Below are 18,436 nucleotides of genomic sequence, written 5' to 3'. Positions count from 1 at the left end.
TAATTACCTAACCGTGTGGCCTTGGGCAAGCCACTGAACCCCATGGCCTTGCAAAAAAACCTAAAAAAACCCCCCAAAAACCCTTTCTTGCAGTTGCTACTAAGTTTGCTTCAGGGTGATATCAGCTATGAATAAATTGTTCCATTGTTTTGGGCTTCAGGGTGATATCAGCTATGAATAAATTGTTCCATTGCTTTGGAAACAGACTTCCTTTGATTAAGTAGCCAATCCACTGTTGGGTTGGGTCAAGAAGTATCAACCACTTGTGGCATTGGTTTTTGGCCAGGGGAGTTTGGTTGCCTTAGCTACTCAATCTCGTGATGTCATTTGCTGAGGAAACTCCTGATGTCTCCTCTGTCCTTTTGAAGCCCCAGGAAGAAAAAAACACACAAAAAGTGAAAGGGGGGGGGCATATAGATCCTATAATAATCAAATTCTTATAGCCAAAATTTTAGATATGCTGAGTCCTTCTGACTTCAAAACCAAGGAAAGTCTATTTTTTTTTAAATCACTGCACAGTACAAACTCCCAAATTATTTAAAACAGGCTTCCAGAATTCCAGACTTCCACTCCATATATTGGCGTGGGCATAGGCAGATGATGCTTGAGCTGGCTTCAAGGACTGGACCCTCACTATCAATCCCTCACTTTTCAGTCTCCTCCCCAACCCACCTCACAACAGTAGGGATAAGTGAATTAAAACAATGAAAGGTTTTGTCACGTTTCATGGGTGATTACAAATAATTTTCTAAAGTGAATGAATTAATTCACAACTCCACTAAATGAATTAGTATATCTATTTTTCCATATTCCTTCTAATATTGAATTTCTCTACAATTTATCATCTTTGTCATTTTGATAGGAATGAATTAATGTTATTTTAATTTGTCTTTTTATAACTATAGATTTTCAGTACTTTTTTGCATATCTCTTTTTGCAAATTATTTTATCTGATAAGTTTTAATCTTTTAGATTTTTGTCAATTTCCTGTTGATTTTGCATGGCTTTTTAAGATGTTTTGTACAACCTATATCAGATTGTTTGCTGCCATAGGGAGGGATATGTGAAGGGTGTGTGGTGGAAAAATGCAATTCAAAAGTTTGCCAAAAGATGAATGTTGAAGACTATCTTTGAATGTAATTGGAAAATAAATAATTAAAGGGGAAAAGTTTTTTTTTTACAAATGCTTTCCCAGCTTCTTTTTTTCTTTTTTTATATTTGCATCTACCATGTTTTTACAAAGTTTCTTATGACAGTATAACCAATGTAGACTATTTGACTTTTATGATATCCTTTATGTAACAGCTGTTATAGATTCATGCTGTCTCCATGCTTGTGAGAGATATAACAATATTTTCTTTTATCTTTTAGCAGTGAAATATTTTGCACTGAGCTAGTTTATTTATCAGTTTGTAACTTGTATTTTATGGATGGTAGTCTAAAGAAATTTTCTTTTTTAAAAAATTTAAATATTTTATTTATTTGTTCTTCCAACTACATACAACAAGATTTTTTTTGGGGGGGTTGCAAGGCAATGGGGTTAAGTGTCTTACCCAAGGCCACACAGCTAGGTAATTATTAAGTGTCTGAGGCTAGATTTGAACTCAGGTACTCCTGACTCCAGGGCTGGTGCTCTATCCACTGTGCCATCTAGCCTCCCTTCCCTCCTCCCCCCTCCTCCGACAGAAAGCAACCTAATTAGTCTCTACATTTATAACCATACTAAACATAGATTCCTATTAATCATGTTGTGAAAAACAGAATCAAGTCCAGATGGAAGAAAAAACATTAAAGAAAAAAATGACATAATACAAAAGATACCTTTTAAAAACTGAAGATAGTAAGCTTTAGTCTTCCATTTAAAATCCAGTTCCTTTTCAGCATATGGATGGTATTTTCCATCACAAGTCTTTTAGAATTATTTTTGATTATTGCACTGTTGAAATGAACAAATCCATCATAGTGGTCATCAACCTATGTAGTTCTTGGTGTATATAAAGATTTTCTGTTGCAGGATTTACTACTTCTTCAGATACATGTAATTCACTGGTGAATTGTATATAAGAATTTTCATATGTTTTATATATGCTATTATTCCATTTAGTTATTATTATTATTATTATTACTAATATTGTATTGGTTCTTTCCTACTTAAAGCAACCTTATTTAAAGTGTTGCTTTGCATTATATTGTGTACTATATTTGATATTAGCACGGATCTGATATGCATTCCCAGGTGATTTTCAGAGAACCAAAATTTTTTGACTTCAGGGAGCAATATAACATCTGTTTTAAAAGCCTCTCTGGTAGAGGCTATCTTTATCGTTATGAAGCTTGGAAAGTAATAATTTTCAACTGTCATCCTATGAAAATTTTGTTTTGACAGGTTTTGGGGGAGACTAAGAAAAGAGAAATCATGGAGGTGGTTTCAAAGAAACTCAAAAAGAAGGGTGGAAAGAATCCTTGAGAAGACACTTTGTTTGGTATCCTGAGTGAACCTGTGTGCTCAGAAGTCAATTTTTGTTTCATTTATGGTTAAAGGCGATTGTTCTTTTTCACCCCCAAATACAGAATAAATAGCATATATATATATATATATATATTATATAGTATATATATAAAACATAAAATATATAGCATATATATATCTATCTAAAATATATAGTATATATATTTAGTATATACATAGTATATAATATATATACTATAAAAATATAGTATATATCTTTTATATAGTATATATAATATAGTATATATAAGACATAAAATATATTTTACTAAAATATAGTAATTAGATATGTATTATTATTGAATTTATTATTAGAAAAGTATAGACAGCAATATTTTTTTAAAGGAAGTTTGCTTATGGAGATATAAAGCCTTGCTTAAGAGGCTTCTTCAGGTTATTAAGTGAATAAACGCTGGAGTGGTAAATTTTTTAAAAATACTTAATTTGGGGGCAGCTAGGTGAGCAGTGGATAAAGCACCGGCCCTGGAGTCAGGAGCACCTGGGTTCTCAGACACTTAATAATTACCTAGCTGTGTGGCCTTGGGCAAGCCACCTAACCGCATTGCCTAGCAAAAACCTAAAAAAAAAAAAAAATTTGAGTTTTACAATTTTTTCCCCTGATCTTACTTCCCTCTCCCCACCCCCCACAGAAGGCAGTTTGCCAGTCTTTACATTGTTTCCATGGTATACATTGATCCAAATTGAATGTGATGAGAGAGAAATCATATGGCTTAGCAAATTAATAGATGAATCAATGAGAAAAGTTGCAATTTTATTGATGAATGAGAAAAGCTCTACACATAGCCCTGGATTGTCCTAGAATTCTGGGTGATAAAAATGAACAATCTAACAGGTCAGTCTAAACGAATGGGGCTTCTATAAGAACCTTCTTATACAAGCCTTTGGGTGAGGGGGATTAAGTGGCTACAATGGCGCGCCCCGGAAGCGTGCAAAGGTTCTTTCTTGGCTGCTTGAGAGTAGAGGCTCAGAAGTAGGGAAAAACAGGCCAAGCCGGGCGAGAAACGAGCTGCTCTGGCATCAGCCCTGGTCTCTATGGTTTCGGAGAAGCAACTTCCGCTTCCTCTTGAGATGCATTGTGGGTGATAACGTCTCGGTTTTCATTGGCCGACCCGAGGCGCTGGCGGATTGGAGACTACACTTCCCAGCGTCCACCTCGGCGGCGGCGGGCAGCAGTGCCAGAGGCGCGGAAGCCGGTTCCGGTTGCATCAGCGGCTGCGCGGAGGCAGAATGCGGCTTTTCGTGAGCGAGGGTGCCCCGGGAAACCTGCCCGTTCTGGCCGCGGCCGGGCGGGCGGGGGCCAGGGCCGACCTGCTCGTCAGCACCGTGGGCCCCGAAGGTACCGGGGTTGGGGTGTCAGAGCCCGGATCCTTCCCCGCCCCTCTCCCCGGCTCGCCTTGTGCCCCCAGCCGGTGACCTCTCCCTAACCTCCCGTTTCTCCTCCCCCCCCCGGCTTCCAGGACCTTCCTTTAGCTGGGATCCCCCCCCCAGCCTCCCCTCCATCCCCCCCTTCCATCCCTCCCCCTTCCATCCCCCTGCTGGGGAGCCCCTCCGATAGCTCTTCCTCCTGGTCTCTCCCATGGACCATTAAAAAAAGAAGAAAAAAAGTTTTATTAACCTTAAAAAAGCAAGCAAACCCACCCAAAGCCTGTCCCCTTCCCGCTCGCAGGCAGCCAGGTGATGTAGAGTCAGGAAACCTGCATTTGAACCAGGCCTCGACCATTTACTAGCTAGGTGACTCAGGTCAAAGTCAACTTCTCATTAAAATGAAGAATTTGGATCGCATGGGACCCCGAAGTCCCCTTCACCATTAACTAATGATTCCTGGCAGTTATACCTGGTTCTACCCCGTTATTCCTCCTAGTTCATCGTAGTTACCACTCCTTATTTTTCCAAGTGTGCTCATTAATGCCACAAGCATACATTTTTATTCTGTGCAGGTTTCTTTTCCAGATTCAGGGGGGGGAGGCAAAGTGTAGATAAGTCAAATTCCTCCCTTCCTGGAATGGGTAAGGGGTTAAGATGCAAAAGCAGATGACCATAAGAGTATAGGAAAGGCGTTAACTTAGTAAAACAGTGTCATTAGTGTTTGAGGGGATCAGAGAAGATTCTTCTCAGTAGTCCCCATTTCTTCTCTTGGCTACATTTGAAATCCATTCTTGTTTCCTGCCAGTCACCTTTCTCCACACAAATCCTGCCTTAGCTGAGATTGTTCTTTTGTCCTTTTCCTTCCTCTAGACTTCATATGTTTTAAGTGAGTCCTCATAGTGGACCTATTCTTACTCCTGTTTTCCTTTTTCCTTCTTATCAGAGCGTGTGGTCCCATTCTTGACTCGACCTAAACTTCCAGTCCTGCAACTAGATAATGGCTGTTACCTCTTTTCTACTAGTGCAATTTGCAGGTCAGTTTTGGTTGGTGCGGTAGTGGAGAAGGGATAGGAGTGAGAGAGGAGGAGACTGGGTGAAGATCAAGTAAAAAGTCTCCTTCTGTTCTCCTTACACTGGTGTAATCTGTGCATCCATCACTGGCATAGGCAGATGGGATTACCCCTAAATTCGTACCCCATCTCTTTTCTCATAGGTACTTCTTTTTGTTATCTGGTTGGGAACAAGATGATCTCACCAACCAGTGGCTGGAATGGGAAACAACAGAACTACAGGTAGGAACCATGACCTGATAGGTGAGGAGGGCTAGGATCTTTTTGTTCATATGACTCCATGTTCTTCCCCATCTCCCCATAGCCTGTTCTTTCTGTTGCCCTCTACAACTTGGTGGTCCAGGGAAAGAAGGGAGAGGATGTCCTTTCTCCTGTCCGAAGGGCACTGACCCACATTGACCACAGCCTGAGTCGGCGAAGCTGCTCTTTCCTGGCAGGGGTGAGTAGGGGCTGGGTGTGAAGGGAGGAAGGAGTTTTTTATGAACAGCTAAGTTGTCAAACTTGTTCTTTCTTTTCCTGCTAAAGGATTCAGAGTCTTTGGCTGATATTGTTCTGTGGGGTGCACTGTACCCTTTACTCCAGGATCCCACTTACCTTCCTGGTGAGAACTGTACTTATTACTTAACCTTGCAGATCCTGGGATTTGAGTATGGGAGGTAGGATGTTGAATGCCTACCATGGAGTTTTACTGGAGGAACCTTGGGAGTGGGAAAGAGCAGGTGAGGGGGGGAAGGGAAGGAGAAGAAGTGAGGATGTGGCTTGGGAAATAAGCATTCTTTTTGCCCATTCTAAGCTTCTGACTTCTTTTCCCCATTTCTTTCTTACCCTGGTGCTCAGATGAACTTGCTGCCTTGCAGACCTGGTTTCGGACTCTGAGTGTCCAGGAACCATGTCAGCAGGCAGTTGAATCTGTGCTGAAGAAACAGGGGGTCTCGGCTCTCCGGACATATCTGCAAAAACAGCCACAACCCAGTGTTCCCTTAGAGAGGCCTATTAGTAATGAGCCTGAGGTATGAGGGGGAAGGTTGGAGATTTGTGGGGGATGCCCACATTTTATTGGGGAGCCTAAGGAATATGGTGGTAGTTGGAAGATGAATTTTGCTTATGTTACTTACTCAGGGGCTTTGTTGGGAGGAAAGAGGAAGGTTTCCCTTACTCTGGCAATAGCTCTTGGTGGGGCATGGGTGGGCTTTCCTGTCCACAGGAGGATGAGCTGTCTGCTCACATGCTTTCAGAGGAGGAGATTGCCTTGGCTATAGCAGCTTGGGAGCAAGGACTGGAGGCTCTGCCTCCAGTTAAACCACGGCAGAACCCAGTGTGAGTATTTCTTTTGTTCCTTCCACCTTGTAGAGAAACTTTTGGGTAAGATAGTCACTTAACCTCATTGCCTCCAAAAAACCAAAAATAAAACAAAAACTGCATTGAAAGCTTTTGGGACACCTTGCTAAAGGTGGTAGAAAGCATACATAGATAAAAATGTTATAAGTGTTAAGTATTGTAAGTATAAGTATTAAGCAATGTTTAGGTCAAAGTTAACATACTACAATCTGAGTACCTGGGGACTTTGTCTTTTCACTTGACTCCAAATCCCTTTGTCTGGAATCTAAGTGCCTTTTTCTCTCCCATTTCTCATCAGTTTACCTTTGGCTGGAGAAAGGAATGTGCTTATCACCAGCGCCCTTCCCTATGTCAACAACGTTCCTCATCTTGGCAACATCATTGGTTGTGTCCTTAGTGCTGATGTATTTGCCAGGTGGATCAGGGTCCTGGGGACAACTAACAAGGGGAACTGAAAGGGGACTCCTGGGGGAAAAAAAAGAGGGATTGTTGGAAAGAGGGGTGGGCTCTGAGGAAAAGGCATGTGTCCTGGTGGATGGGGTGAGGGAAAGACCTCATGAATGACAGAGGATGGAAGGCAAAACCCACCCACAAAGAACAGGGGCATAGGAAAAAGGATGGAGAACATAAGTTTATGAGGACTTTTTGTGATTGTATTCCTAATGCCTAGAACCATTCCACGTACTCAGTTCTTACTAAATGAGATTGGGGTCCATGGGGGCCAGGATTGCTGTGAGCATAGATTGTCCCTTTTGACCTCCCTGTTGCCGTCAAGGTACTCTCGACTACGCCAGTGGAATACATTATACTTGTGTGGGACGGATGAGTATGGGACAGCAACGGAAACCAAAGCCATGGAGGAAGGTCTAACACCCCAGCAGATCTGCGACAAGTACCACGCCATCCATGCCAGTATCTACCGTTGGTTTAACATTTCCTTTGACTTCTTTGGTCGGACCACCACTCCACTTCAGACCAAGTAGGCTCATATGGAGGGGGACATGGAGAGGGTGGGATGATTGGAAAAATAAAAGGGGTAATTTAATTTGATAGAATTAAGGCTGGGAGTCAGACATATTCTTGGATACTTACCTAAGTTGGGTAGAAGCATATTACTTTCTTTTTTAAAATATATTTATATTTGTTTCATTAAGTATGTAAAAACTTTTTAAAAATTATTTTAAAAAATATTTTGAGTTCCAAATTCCTTCCCTCATCTTCCCTCATTCCTGAGAAGGCAAGCCATACAATATTGATTCTACATATGAAACAATTCCATGTTAACATATGTGCAAAAGAAAACACATTCGGAAAATAAAGTCCAAAAAGTATACCCTGTATTTTCCCATGTACAGTTGTCTATATTAAAGATAGGGGGAGAAGAAAAGACAAAGATAAAAAGCATGATTTACTCTAGTGGGATTTTCCTTCTCTGAAATGCAGAAATTACCCTTTTACTGTCCTTAGAACTCCAGCATATAAATTTTGGGATGTAGTTCTCTTTCTCTTAGATATTTAGAATCATATTAAGAAACAGATATTGTCCCTGATCTCAGCGATCTTCCCTATGTCTCCCTTCTTCCCCTTGTACCCTGCCAGGATCACTCAAGACATTTTTCAGAGGCTGCTGTCTCGGGGCTTCTTACTCAAGGACACTGTAGAGCAGCTTCGGTGTGAGCGATGTGCTCGCTTCCTTGCTGACCGATTTGTGGAGGGTGTGTGCCCTTTCTGTGGCTATGAGGAGGCCCGTGGTGACCAGTGTGACAAATGTGGCAAACTCATCAATGCCATTGAGCTAAAGGTCAGAAAAAGTCAAATACATAAATGGGATTGTTGTTGTTCTTGAGCTCCTAGTCTGCTAACTTGCCTCGTTTTCACTCTCCAACCTCCAACCATGGCTCAGAGCTTCCCCTCTTCCCATCTCCACTTTAGCCTTGTTCTTGTTATGTACCTGATGAACCTTGCTCCCCGCCCCCTCAAGATCCCTTTGCCTTCCCTTTCAAGGGTTGTTTGCTTGGGACCAGCTCCGGTGGATAAAGCCCCTCAATTTTTGTAACTTTATGGTTTTCTCCATATCTTTTTCTCCCTACAGAGGCCTCAGTGTAAGATCTGCCGGGAATCCCCTGTGGTGAAATCTTCCCAGCACTTGTTCCTGGATCTGCCCAAGGTAAATTCTCTCATTTTTCCTGTTACCCCTTTGATCTCTATGTTCTCTGTTTGACTGACACTGCATGCTTCTTCATTCCTACTCCAGTTAGAGAAACGCCTGGAGGAGTGGTTGGGGAGAACTCTAGCTGGCAGTGATTGGACGCCCAATGCTCGATTCATCACACGTTCATGGCTCCGAGACGGACTCAAACCACGCTGTATAACTCGAGACCTTAAGTGGGGTACCCCTGTTCCCCTAGAGGGCTTCCAGGACAAGGTCAAAAGCTTGATAAAGTTTCCTACTCTTCACTCCCCCCTCCAAAAAAAAAAGCAGAAACAAACTGGCTCTGAAGACCTGGGCCCTGGGATTAGCTCTGGCCCAATTCTTTGAGTTTGTTGGAGATTACATTGTTTCAGTACAGGGAGACTGGGAATCTTGACTTGTTTGTCACTTGCTTTTCTTCTCCTGCTCTCTCTCCTCCTTCCACTCCATTCTCATCCTAACAAATGTCCTTTCTTCTGATTCTGCAGGTGTTTTATGTTTGGTTTGATGCCACAATTGGCTATCTATCTATCACAGCCAACTATACTGACCAATGGGAACAATGGTGGAAGAATCCAGAACAGGTAAGCTGTACTTGAGCCTACTGTTTTTGGGGTGGGTGGGTTGAGAAGAAAGAGAGATGTATATTTCTGTGTAGTCTGTGTGTATCTGTGTATGTGTATGAGTAGAGTCTGTGTGTCTGTAGTGGGGGAAGTGTCTTTGCTCTCCTCTTGAATATCTGATCTCATTGAGAATTCTCTCTTTACACAAAACTACTCAGGTGGAGCTCTATCAGTTCATGGCCAAAGACAATGTCCCTTTCCACAGTGTTGTCTTCCCTTGTTCAGCCCTTGGAGCCGAAGACAACTATACCTTGGTCAGCCACCTCATTGCCACAGGTGCCCTGAGTGATGGGGTAGGGGTAGGAGAGTAAGAGGGGGATATTGAAAGAAATTGGGAGGATGAAATCAGTGACCATGGCAACCTAGGTGATGTTTTTGGAGAGGGGGGTTGAAATGGATTAGTAAGATCTATGACAAGGAGAAAAGAAAGAAGAAATTCCAGAGAATTGAAGGAAATGGGCTTGGGGGCAGCAGCAGGTAGGAGAGCAAAGATAACCTTTTCCTAATGGGAAGGTTTGGTCAGCAGAATTGGGGCAGGTTTTGCTTGACTTGCTTATTAGTTTGTTAAAATGTAGTTTAAAGAATTATCCCTTTTCTTTTTTGCTTTATTTTATTTTTTTTAATTTTTGCAAGGCAAATGGGGTTAAGTGGCTTGCCCAAGGCCACACAGCTAGGTAATTATTAAGTGTCTGAGGCCGCATTTGAACTCAGGTACTCCTGACTCCAGGGCCGGTGCTCTATCCACTGCGCCAACCTAGCTGCCCCAATTATCCCGTTTCTTACCATGGCTAGAAGTAGTATATAGAAAAATATATTCATAAAATTTTTTTCTACAAAATTATTTTTTACTTTTAAAACAGTAAATTTTTCCTCCAAACCCCTCATATTTTAAAAATTAATCTGTCTTCTACTATCTTTGCTCACCTCCCCACCCCAAGCAAGTTTTTTTAATATCCAGAACAAATCCCTTAATACATATTTACACGTACATCTGAAAATCTATGATGCTTTTATTAGTTGTAGAGTTTTATTTTTATTCTTTTGTTTGCCTATCATTGTTTTCATCAGTTTCAAAAGTCTTGCAAAGTTGTTTTTCCCTTTAATATTGTTACAATTGTATAAATTGTTCTCCTAGTTTATAAGCTCACTTTGCTCAAATAACTTAGATTTCATTCTTTGAAAACTACCTTTGATCATTTATCTTTTGGGTTTCTTAGTTTTAAAAATTTGAATGAGTTCCATATATTGTTATGCGTATTGTGTCTTGAAACTGAGACCTATAATTAGAAAAAATTCTTGTAGAGATTTTTTCCCGTGGTTACCATTTTCATTCTAGTTTTTATATAGATTTGTTTGTGCAAAACTTTCAAAATTTTATATAGTTAATCAAAATCGTACATTTTATTTTCTGTGACTGATCCTCTATTCCATTTGTTTGCCATGAACTTTTTTTTGGTTTTTTCAAGGCAATGGAGTTGTGACTTGCCCAAGGTCACACAGCTAGGTAATTATTAAGTGTCTGAGGTTCGGGTTTGAACTAAAGTCCTCCTGACTCCAAGGCTGGTGCTCTATCCATTGCACTACCTAGCTGCCCCCTTGTCACCAACTCTTACCCATTCATAGACTTCTTCCTTGCTCTTCCAGCTTGGTTATGATGAGACTAAGTCATGTATTATTCTTTTGGAAAATTTCTTGGTATATGGTGTGAAGTATATCATATTGTTTTTTAGTTTTCCTAGAAGTTTTTGTCAGAGTAAGTTCTTCCCCCGCTCCATAACAGGGGTCTCGGGTTTATCAAACTCTATGCTACTGTCTCTTATCTTCTCTATGTTTTGTACATAATCTGTTCTAGTGATCAGCCTCTTTTTGTGTTTAAACCAATACTACTTGGTAGTACAGTTTGAGATCTGCTACTGAAGAGCTACCTTCCTTCCCACTTCTTTTTCCTCATTATTACCCTTGAGATTGTTGGCCTTTCTCTCCTCCATTTGAATTTTGTTATTTTTTTAGCTTTATAGACTGTTCTTTTAGGAGTTTTTTGCAGCCCTGAATAAAGTAAGTTAATATAGGTCATATTGTCATTTTTGTTATATTGGCTCAACCAACCCATGAGCAATTCATGTTTCTCCAACTTTTTAGGTCTGACTTTATCTGCAAAGAGTGTTTTGTAGTTAGATTCTAATAGTCCCTGGGTGAATCTCGGAAGACAAGATTTGTATATAATGTACGTGTGTTATGTCTAATCAGTTAGATTTTCCCTGGTATGGGAGAGGGGGGAACTGAAATCTAGTATATTGGGGAAAGGGGTGGAATTTTGCTAATATGGGAATATCATGACTGGTGGATATAAGGGATTGCTGAGAACGTGTGGGAAAGAGAAGAAAGAGACTCATCCTGATCTTTCCCTTCCTATCTAGAATACCTGAATTATGAGGATGGGAAGTTCTCTAAGAGCCGAGGTGTGGGGGTTTTTGGGGACATGGCCCAAAACACAGGAATCCCTTCTGACATCTGGCGCTTCTACCTGCTGTATGTTCGACCTGAAAGCCAGGATAGTTCATTCTCCTGGACTGACCTGATGATCAAGAATAATTCTGAATTGCTTAACAACCTGGGCAACTTTATCAATAGGTGAGACTTAATGGTGGGAAAATATAGTCTGGGGGGTGGGGGTGGTTGAGGGCAGAACTTTGTTCTATGGCCTTCTTGTTTTCTGGAACTGGTGGGAAGAGAGGTATGGTGGGAGAAATTTGGCTTCCTTCTTTTGGGAAGGGTTGGAGTCCAAAGAACACTTAAGGAGGCCATGAGATGTAGTAGAAAGAAAGGAATATGTAGGTTGGGAATATAGTTAGAAAATTGTATGTGGTTAGAAGATGGGGATGTGCTGGGAGGGAGGAGCCAGAGTGGAGAGAATCATCAACCACAAGCTCTTCCACCTTTCAATGAAGGATGTCTAAATTAAAAGTTGGAAAATAGACTTCTGTAAAATAAGTCCTCTTTTAACTATAAAGGAAATCAGCTATATTGAAATAGTTATCAAAATATTTTTTGAAAACAAGTTTGCAGACCCTTGGTTAAGAAATTCTGAGTTAGTTGATCTAGCTCAAATAGCTTTAAATCCTAAAATCTTCTGACCATTTAGAAAGAAGGGGTAGGGGGACAAGGGATTGCTTGTTTTGATTGTCATGTCTTTATGCAAAAAGTTGTTCATTTTAGTAAAACTTTAAAAGAATCGGTTTTCAGGAGTTTTTTTTCTCTAAGTGAAAATATGTTGTTTAATAGGTGAACTTTTTCATAGTGTTCTTAAAATATCAGAAGTGTAAATCATAAATTTTCAGCTTAAATGTCCTTGTTTTCTAGTCTGTTGAATGGGGCAGTCATATTTGCCATTTACCTACTTGAGATAATATTGTTATTCGTTAAGCAAAAAAGTCCTTTATCTTCTCAATTTTCCTAGTCCAATTTGTCTGTATCTCTCCTTTCTCCCCCTCCCTTTTGTAAATGTATTAGTGTATGTGCCATATCTTGCTTCCACTCACCCCAGCTCCCTCTAAAATGTAACATCCCTGAGAACAGGGACTATCGTTTTTTATCTTTGTATCCTTAGTACAAGTATATTTAGTATTAGCTATGTAATAAATGTTGCATTCAAAATAAAAAAAAAGTGAAACTGAATATCTTTACAAATAATTTTCCTCCACAGGGAAAAGATATATATATATATATATATATATATATATATATTAGAGATAACTTTCTTGGAGTAAGTTTTATGAAGGGGGCTGTGAATAGGAGGAGGGTGTGTCTAAAATTTTAATTACTTTGTAGCCATTTTGGTACCTTGTGATCACTCCTTAGTCTTATGTTATACTCCTCCCTCTCCCTTGCCCAGGTCATAGGAATGTTTTCCATGGATGAGAATCCTCTTACTACTTGGGTATAAACTGGAAAACTAGCAGTCTTGGATAGGAAACTGGTTTATTCCCTATTCCTTTTTTCTGCAATTTCTTCAATGTCCGATAAGAATATATCTTAAGTCGATAATTCCAAACTTAGTTGTGTCTATAAAAATTAGCACATAATCTACTATTTTCAATTAAGTGATGAAATTTTGTAAAGATAAGTGGAAATGATCACTGCATGTAATTTGAATGCCCATTATGTGGAGCAGAGGCTTACACTGGGGGAGATAGTTGGAAAAGCAAAGCCTCTACCTTGGGAGCTGAATCTCCCATAGGAGGGATGGGAGAAAAATAGAAGAAACATAGTAGGCCCCTTAGCTAGAATACTTGTTGGTCTAGATAACCTCTGAGATTCCATGACGCAGAACTTGAAGTTTCAATGACATGAATGCTGGGGCAATGTGGGGAAAAGGAAATGATCTTGGGGATCTCGGGGCTTTTGTTGGCCGAACTTGGGTAGGTAGGTCTGGACTTAACTTGCTTCCACTACCTTCTCCCCCCCCCCCCCCCCCCCAGAGCTGGCATGTTTGTATGCAAGTTTTTTGGGGGCTGTGTGCCTAAGATGACACTGACTCCAGATGACCAACGCCTGCTTGCTCATGTTACCTTGGAGTTACGGCAGTACCACCAGCTACTGGAGAAGGTCCGGTGAGTACTCTGATGTCACCATTGTCTGGAATGGGGAAGGCCTCTTCCTTATTCCTCCAAGGTCTAACCTTTGGTTATTCTTGTGTTCTACCTGTGCCCACACAGCATTAGAGATGCCCTTCGCTGTATCCTTACCATCTCACGGCATGGCAACCAGTATATTCAAGTGAATGAACCCTGGAAACGGATCAAGGGCAATGATGCCGATAAGTAAGGAGCTATGGGTGGATCTTCATGTTTAGAAGAGACTTTCAATGCCTATAGACCCCTGACTGACGTCTTCTCCATCCTCTACAGACTCCGGGCTAGCACAGTGACAGGGGTGGCAGTGAATATGGCTGCCCTGCTCTCCATCATGATGCAGCCATACATGCCAACAGTCAGTACAACTATCCAGACCCAGCTGCAGCTCCCATCTGCAGCTTGTGCTGCCTTACCTACTGACTTTCCGTGCTTCCTGCCTGATGGGCATCAGATTGGTATAGTAGGTTGTCTTCCGATTCTACAAACCATTTCAGAAATTCTATGTTCTCTTGGAAGCTTTTACTAAGAAGAGCTAACATTGCCCTTTCTTTCCACCCATACTCTTATCTTAGGCATGGAGTTCCAAGGTTTCTGATTTTCATTCTCAATTTTGCATTTAAGGTTGTTGTGTTTCATTCAGCAATCTACCTTTCACTTGTGTCATCCTTAAAATGTAACAAAAAGAATGCTGTTTATTAGATTCATCCAAACCTGATTTGGTCTGGCTCTAGTCCTATGATATTTGTTTATTTGAAAGAGCATGGGAGTAGTTCTTTATATTATTAGTGTTGTCAGCACTATCTCTTTGCTTTTCTGAGGCCTATTTATACTTTGACCTCTACAGTCTCTTAGGTCAGAGTTCTATATATTATCTTTTCTAAAAGGTATTGGTCTTTTTTTCCCTATTTGAGGTTTATTTCTTTTAAAATTCATTCAGAATTTCCTTTCAAGGATGGCCGGAATCTAAAGCTGTTGATCCTTTTAGGCAGCTGTGTTTCACCTCTTTCCTCACAGGTTAGTCCCTTGTTCCAGAAGCTAGAAAATGACCAAATTGAAAGCCTGAGAAAGCGCTTTGGAGGGGGCCAGGTAAGGAAAGAGGAAGGGCAGCTGTGCTTACTTTCCTTTCTGGTAGTTGAGTAGCCCTTGTCATTCCTTTCTACCATTCAGTCTCTAAGTAGTCATCCCACTCTTACCTCTGTTCCTTTCTTTCCTATTAGTACCTCACCTGTAGTTTCTCTTTTTCCTGTCTTAGCTAGAAGATTCTTTGGAGTTGAAGGTAATCACTGTCCCTATTGAGCTGTTAAAGGAATTATTACAAGCATGTTTTTGTTTGGGGAGGGACAAGTTCTGTACATTGGGTAAAAATGATCCTTTTATTTCTTCTGAGGCCAAAGTTTCCAATGGAGAAATCCCTATCAAACTAGGAGATACTGAGAAGATCAAGCACCTAACAGACGCAGTGACAAAGCAGGTGAGTTTGGGGAGAAGGGTGGGGGGGCTGGTCTTGGGTTGTACCCAGTTCTCATACTCCCCCTCCCCCTTGGTAAACTCTCAGGGCAACATTGTTCGAGAACTGAAGGCCCAGAAGGCAGACAAAGCTCAGGTGGCTGCAGAGGTGGCTAAATTGCTGGAACTAAAGCAGCAACTGGCATTGGCTGAAGGGAAACCTCTGGATCCTTCAAAGGGCAAGAAGAAGAAATGAAAAGGAAAGCCAGAGACAGCACTTGAGTGGGATTGAATAGAAATCATTTTAATGCAGTGAGTCAGATACAATAAATATAAAACCTATATACATGGTGTGGGACCTTCCCTTTGGAGTGATTGTGGTTGCTGATTGGCACCTGGGAGAGCTGCTGCTGTCCTAGGAAGAGGACAGACTAGAGAGAAGAGGTCAAGGCCTCTAAGTCCCAGCTGCTCATGACCTGGGCAAGCTGACCATGCGGTCAATTAGGGCCTGTCGGGTCACATCCACCTCCTTAGTCAGTCGTTCAATCTCTTGCTTCAGTCGCTCATTTTCGGCAGCCAGATGGGCCACCTTTCGTTCGTTCTCCTGTTCCTTTTCTTTCACGCTTTGCTTCCGACCTCGAGCTGGAGACTGTTCACTCTGCCTTCGTTTTCTTTTTCTTCCATGGTCCCCCTGCTCCTCCTCCTCTTCTTCCTGGGCCAGTGAGCTCTGACTGGACTCAGGAGAGCAAGGGCTTTGGCCTTTGCTTGCGATTCCCCCTGGTCCAGGCTCCTCGGCTAGCCAGACCAGGGAGGCTGGGTCAAGAGTAGTAAAAGTTTTCAGTTCTTCCTAGGAGGAAACAAAAGATGGGGTGACAACTTTTTAGACAGCAGAAAGAACCCTCATCTTAGGTTGCAGCACCTAGTTGCTGTGTGACCTTTTTTCTCATTTGCAGAATGGTGACAATAGGTATACTCCCTACATTGGTTTTTGTAAAATCCCTACATTGGTTTTAGCAAGAAAAAGTGCTTATGCAAATTTTACCTGTTCTGTTTCAGGGGGGTGGACATAGACGCCTCCATTCTCTTCAGAGGATAGCACCTCTTGCAGGTCCTCGTACCAGGCCTCTAGCTCCCAGCTAGACAGTGGCCCAAGGGAGAAGGGCAGTGGTTCGGCTGCCATCTCTGGTTAGAGATCAGACTCTGGGGAAAGAGTTGGCAATGATGATGCTTCACAAAGCAAGCTGGAAAATTCTCATTCCTGATAATACATTATTGACATTTGTAAAGTATCTTATGGACAACTTTACTTGCCATTACTTGTCATACTCTTGAAAGCTGGGTCCCAAGTTATAATCATGAGGAGAAGTTTCTCAGCTGCTCCCCCCAATAAATGCCAGCAAAAGGTCATCAAAAAGAATAGCAAATTGGGACTGAGGTAGGGAAAATGAACCTATATTAAACCGTTATAAGATGCTGTGGCATCTTTTAGGATCACCATAGGTATTCCCAAAGATTAGGGCAGGGGGAAGGCCTGGTCAAATTTACCTGCTCTCAGGTATGGTGATGTATGAAGATAGACTTTCTTCTGGAACACTGTAGGAGGTAGAAAAAGAGATTAAGTATTCACTGCAGATTGTTCCTATACTTTCCTTCCTTCTCAGTCTGGGAGTTGTCAGAGAGCTATGCTGGCCAGTTGGGAGTCTATCCATTCTCCAAGGTGTGTGTGGGTATTGGTCAACGATGAACCCAATTCCTTTTATTTTTAGTTCATCATCCTGACTACATAATGGAAAAAGTCCCAGGCAAGCCACAGCCTTCATAACATGCAGATGAGGCCATAGTTAATTGCTGGAGAAAGGACTGGACTTGCACTTTCCTGACTCTGTGCCCCTTTGCCAGGGCAGGGACAGCCGCAGCCCAGAGGTGGCAGGCGGCAGAGGCAGCAGCTTCCTGGCTCCCAGGAGGCTGGAGATGCAATACCGCCCCCGGTATTTCTCTGCCGGGCTGTCAAGCCCCCATGGGGCTCTGCCTTGCCTTCCTGTATACAGGACCTAGCTTTCATCAGCTGCGAGGCCCAGGCCAGAGGGCTCCAGAGTCAGGAAGGGGGCCGGCCTGATGCAATGGTTACATAGAGCTGCTTGGAGAGGGCACCGAGATGGGGGTGCAAGCCAAATCCGAGCTGCTGGAGGTGCAGGAAAGTGCTATCTCGTTCAGGTGCCCCAGCCCCGAGCACTTGGGGCTGCATTAACAGCTCCTGGGTGACGGCAGGAGGAAACCGGCTTCCTGACCTCAGGCCCTTGCTGAAGGACACGGGAAGTCGGGGCCCAGGAACACAAGGCCCGGGGGAAGGGGTGAGCCGACCGAGTCCTACCTTCTCCAGGCTTGGCCCCCCGCCGAGGGGAGGCTCCGACACTTCTCCCTGGCACCGGCGCCGGCCTCCTCCCCTGCCCGTCCTCCCGAGCCATCACCCTGGTACCCGAAGGCAGCAGCGCCCCACACCCTCCAGGGACGCGGCCCCCTCCTATACTGGACAAGGGGAGCCCACGCCTCTGGGGAGGGGGAGGGATGATGCGCTCCGCGGGGCCCCCAACTGGATCTGAGGCTTTAAGGCTCGAAAGGCCCCGGGAGGGAAGCTGACGCTTCGGGGCGCGGGGCCCCTACTCGGGGGCGGGGGCGGACACTCGCCTCTCTCCTCGGGTCCCGGCGCTGGTTCTGGCTTGGCCGTTGCCACCGGCTCATCTTCATCATCATCTACTGTGTCTGCAGCTCGAGCGTCTGACCCCGGCGCGGCCGCGGGGCCTGCCTTTTAAAGCGGCCCAGCCCTCCTCCGGGGGCGGGGCCGAGGCGGCGCCCAATGGGCGAGGGGCACGCCAGCTTCGGCCCCGCCCCGCCCCCTGGCCTCCGCCATTCAGGAACGCCGGCCCCCCGCCCCGCTCCGTGAAGGGGTAGAAGTCGCGCTGTACCCGGAAGTGGCTTCGGGTCACGAGGCTCTGGGGAGCTGGGTGAGTCATGGCAGTGCGCGCGCCCGCGTGCCTGCGCGCCCGCGCGCGAGAGCGGGGAGGAGGAGGAGGGGGAGGGAGCGGGAGGGAGCGGAGGCAGAGGGAGGAGGGGCGGGGAGGGAGTAGCGAGGAAAGGAGGGCGGAGATGATGCAATGTTTGGCAAGCGGGGCCTCCGCGCACGCGCACGAGCAGTGCAGGGCGGTGAGGCGCAGGGGCCCGGGCGGCCTGCGGAGCCGCGG

At 43.5% G+C, this 18,436-nt stretch overlaps 2 protein-coding genes across 5 annotated transcripts; one reads left to right on the top strand and one right to left on the bottom strand.

Moving 5' to 3' along the window:
- Window positions 1-3,670: 3,670 nt before the first annotated feature.
- Window positions 3,671-15,539, top strand: MARS1 (methionyl-tRNA synthetase 1). Of its 2 annotated transcripts, XM_074226302.1 has the most exons (22): window positions 3,671-3,866; window positions 4,839-4,929; window positions 5,109-5,187; window positions 5,270-5,404; window positions 5,491-5,566; window positions 5,803-5,975; window positions 6,170-6,282; window positions 6,602-6,718; window positions 7,079-7,282; window positions 7,903-8,104; window positions 8,396-8,470; window positions 8,558-8,728; window positions 8,983-9,078; window positions 9,276-9,393; window positions 11,535-11,748; window positions 13,596-13,727; window positions 13,833-13,937; window positions 14,025-14,211; window positions 14,766-14,837; window positions 15,004-15,027; window positions 15,139-15,222; window positions 15,307-15,539. In XM_074226302.1, exons 1-22 carry the CDS (start codon window positions 3,758-3,760, stop codon window positions 15,451-15,453), a joined length of 2,724 nt encoding a protein of 907 aa, XP_074082403.1. In that variant the 5' UTR covers window positions 3,671-3,757; the 3' UTR covers window positions 15,454-15,539. The 2 variants fall into 2 exon arrangements, with proteins under 2 accessions (XP_074082403.1, XP_074082402.1); XM_074226301.1 differs by lacking the exon at window positions 15,004-15,027 and having other exon boundaries at window positions 3,686-3,866.
- On the bottom strand, window positions 15,481-17,990 carry DDIT3 (DNA damage inducible transcript 3). 3 transcript variants are annotated; one of them, XM_074226303.1, is made up of 4 exons: window positions 17,883-17,990; window positions 16,743-16,790; window positions 16,240-16,397; window positions 15,481-16,044 (listed from the first exon to the last, which is right to left on the bottom strand). In XM_074226303.1, the coding sequence occupies exons 3-4, from the start codon at window positions 16,375-16,377 to the stop codon at window positions 15,667-15,669; spliced, it is 516 nt and encodes a 171-aa protein (XP_074082404.1). In that variant the 5' UTR covers window positions 16,378-16,397; window positions 16,743-16,790; window positions 17,883-17,990; the 3' UTR covers window positions 15,481-15,666. The 3 variants fall into 3 exon arrangements, with proteins under 3 accessions (XP_074082404.1, XP_074082406.1, XP_074082405.1); XM_074226305.1 differs by lacking the exon at window positions 17,883-17,990 and adding an exon at window positions 17,569-17,869; XM_074226304.1 differs by lacking the exon at window positions 17,883-17,990 and having other exon boundaries at window positions 16,743-17,556.
- Window positions 17,991-18,436: the final 446 nt, after the last annotated feature.

This window comes from Macrotis lagotis, chromosome 2, assembly GCF_037893015.1.
Source record: "Macrotis lagotis isolate mMagLag1 chromosome 2, bilby.v1.9.chrom.fasta, whole genome shotgun sequence".
Taxonomy (NCBI): Eukaryota; Metazoa; Chordata; class Mammalia; order Peramelemorphia; family Peramelidae; genus Macrotis; species Macrotis lagotis.
The sequence above is the reverse complement of the archived record's forward strand: the minus strand, read 5'-3'. Positions and strand labels throughout refer to the sequence as shown.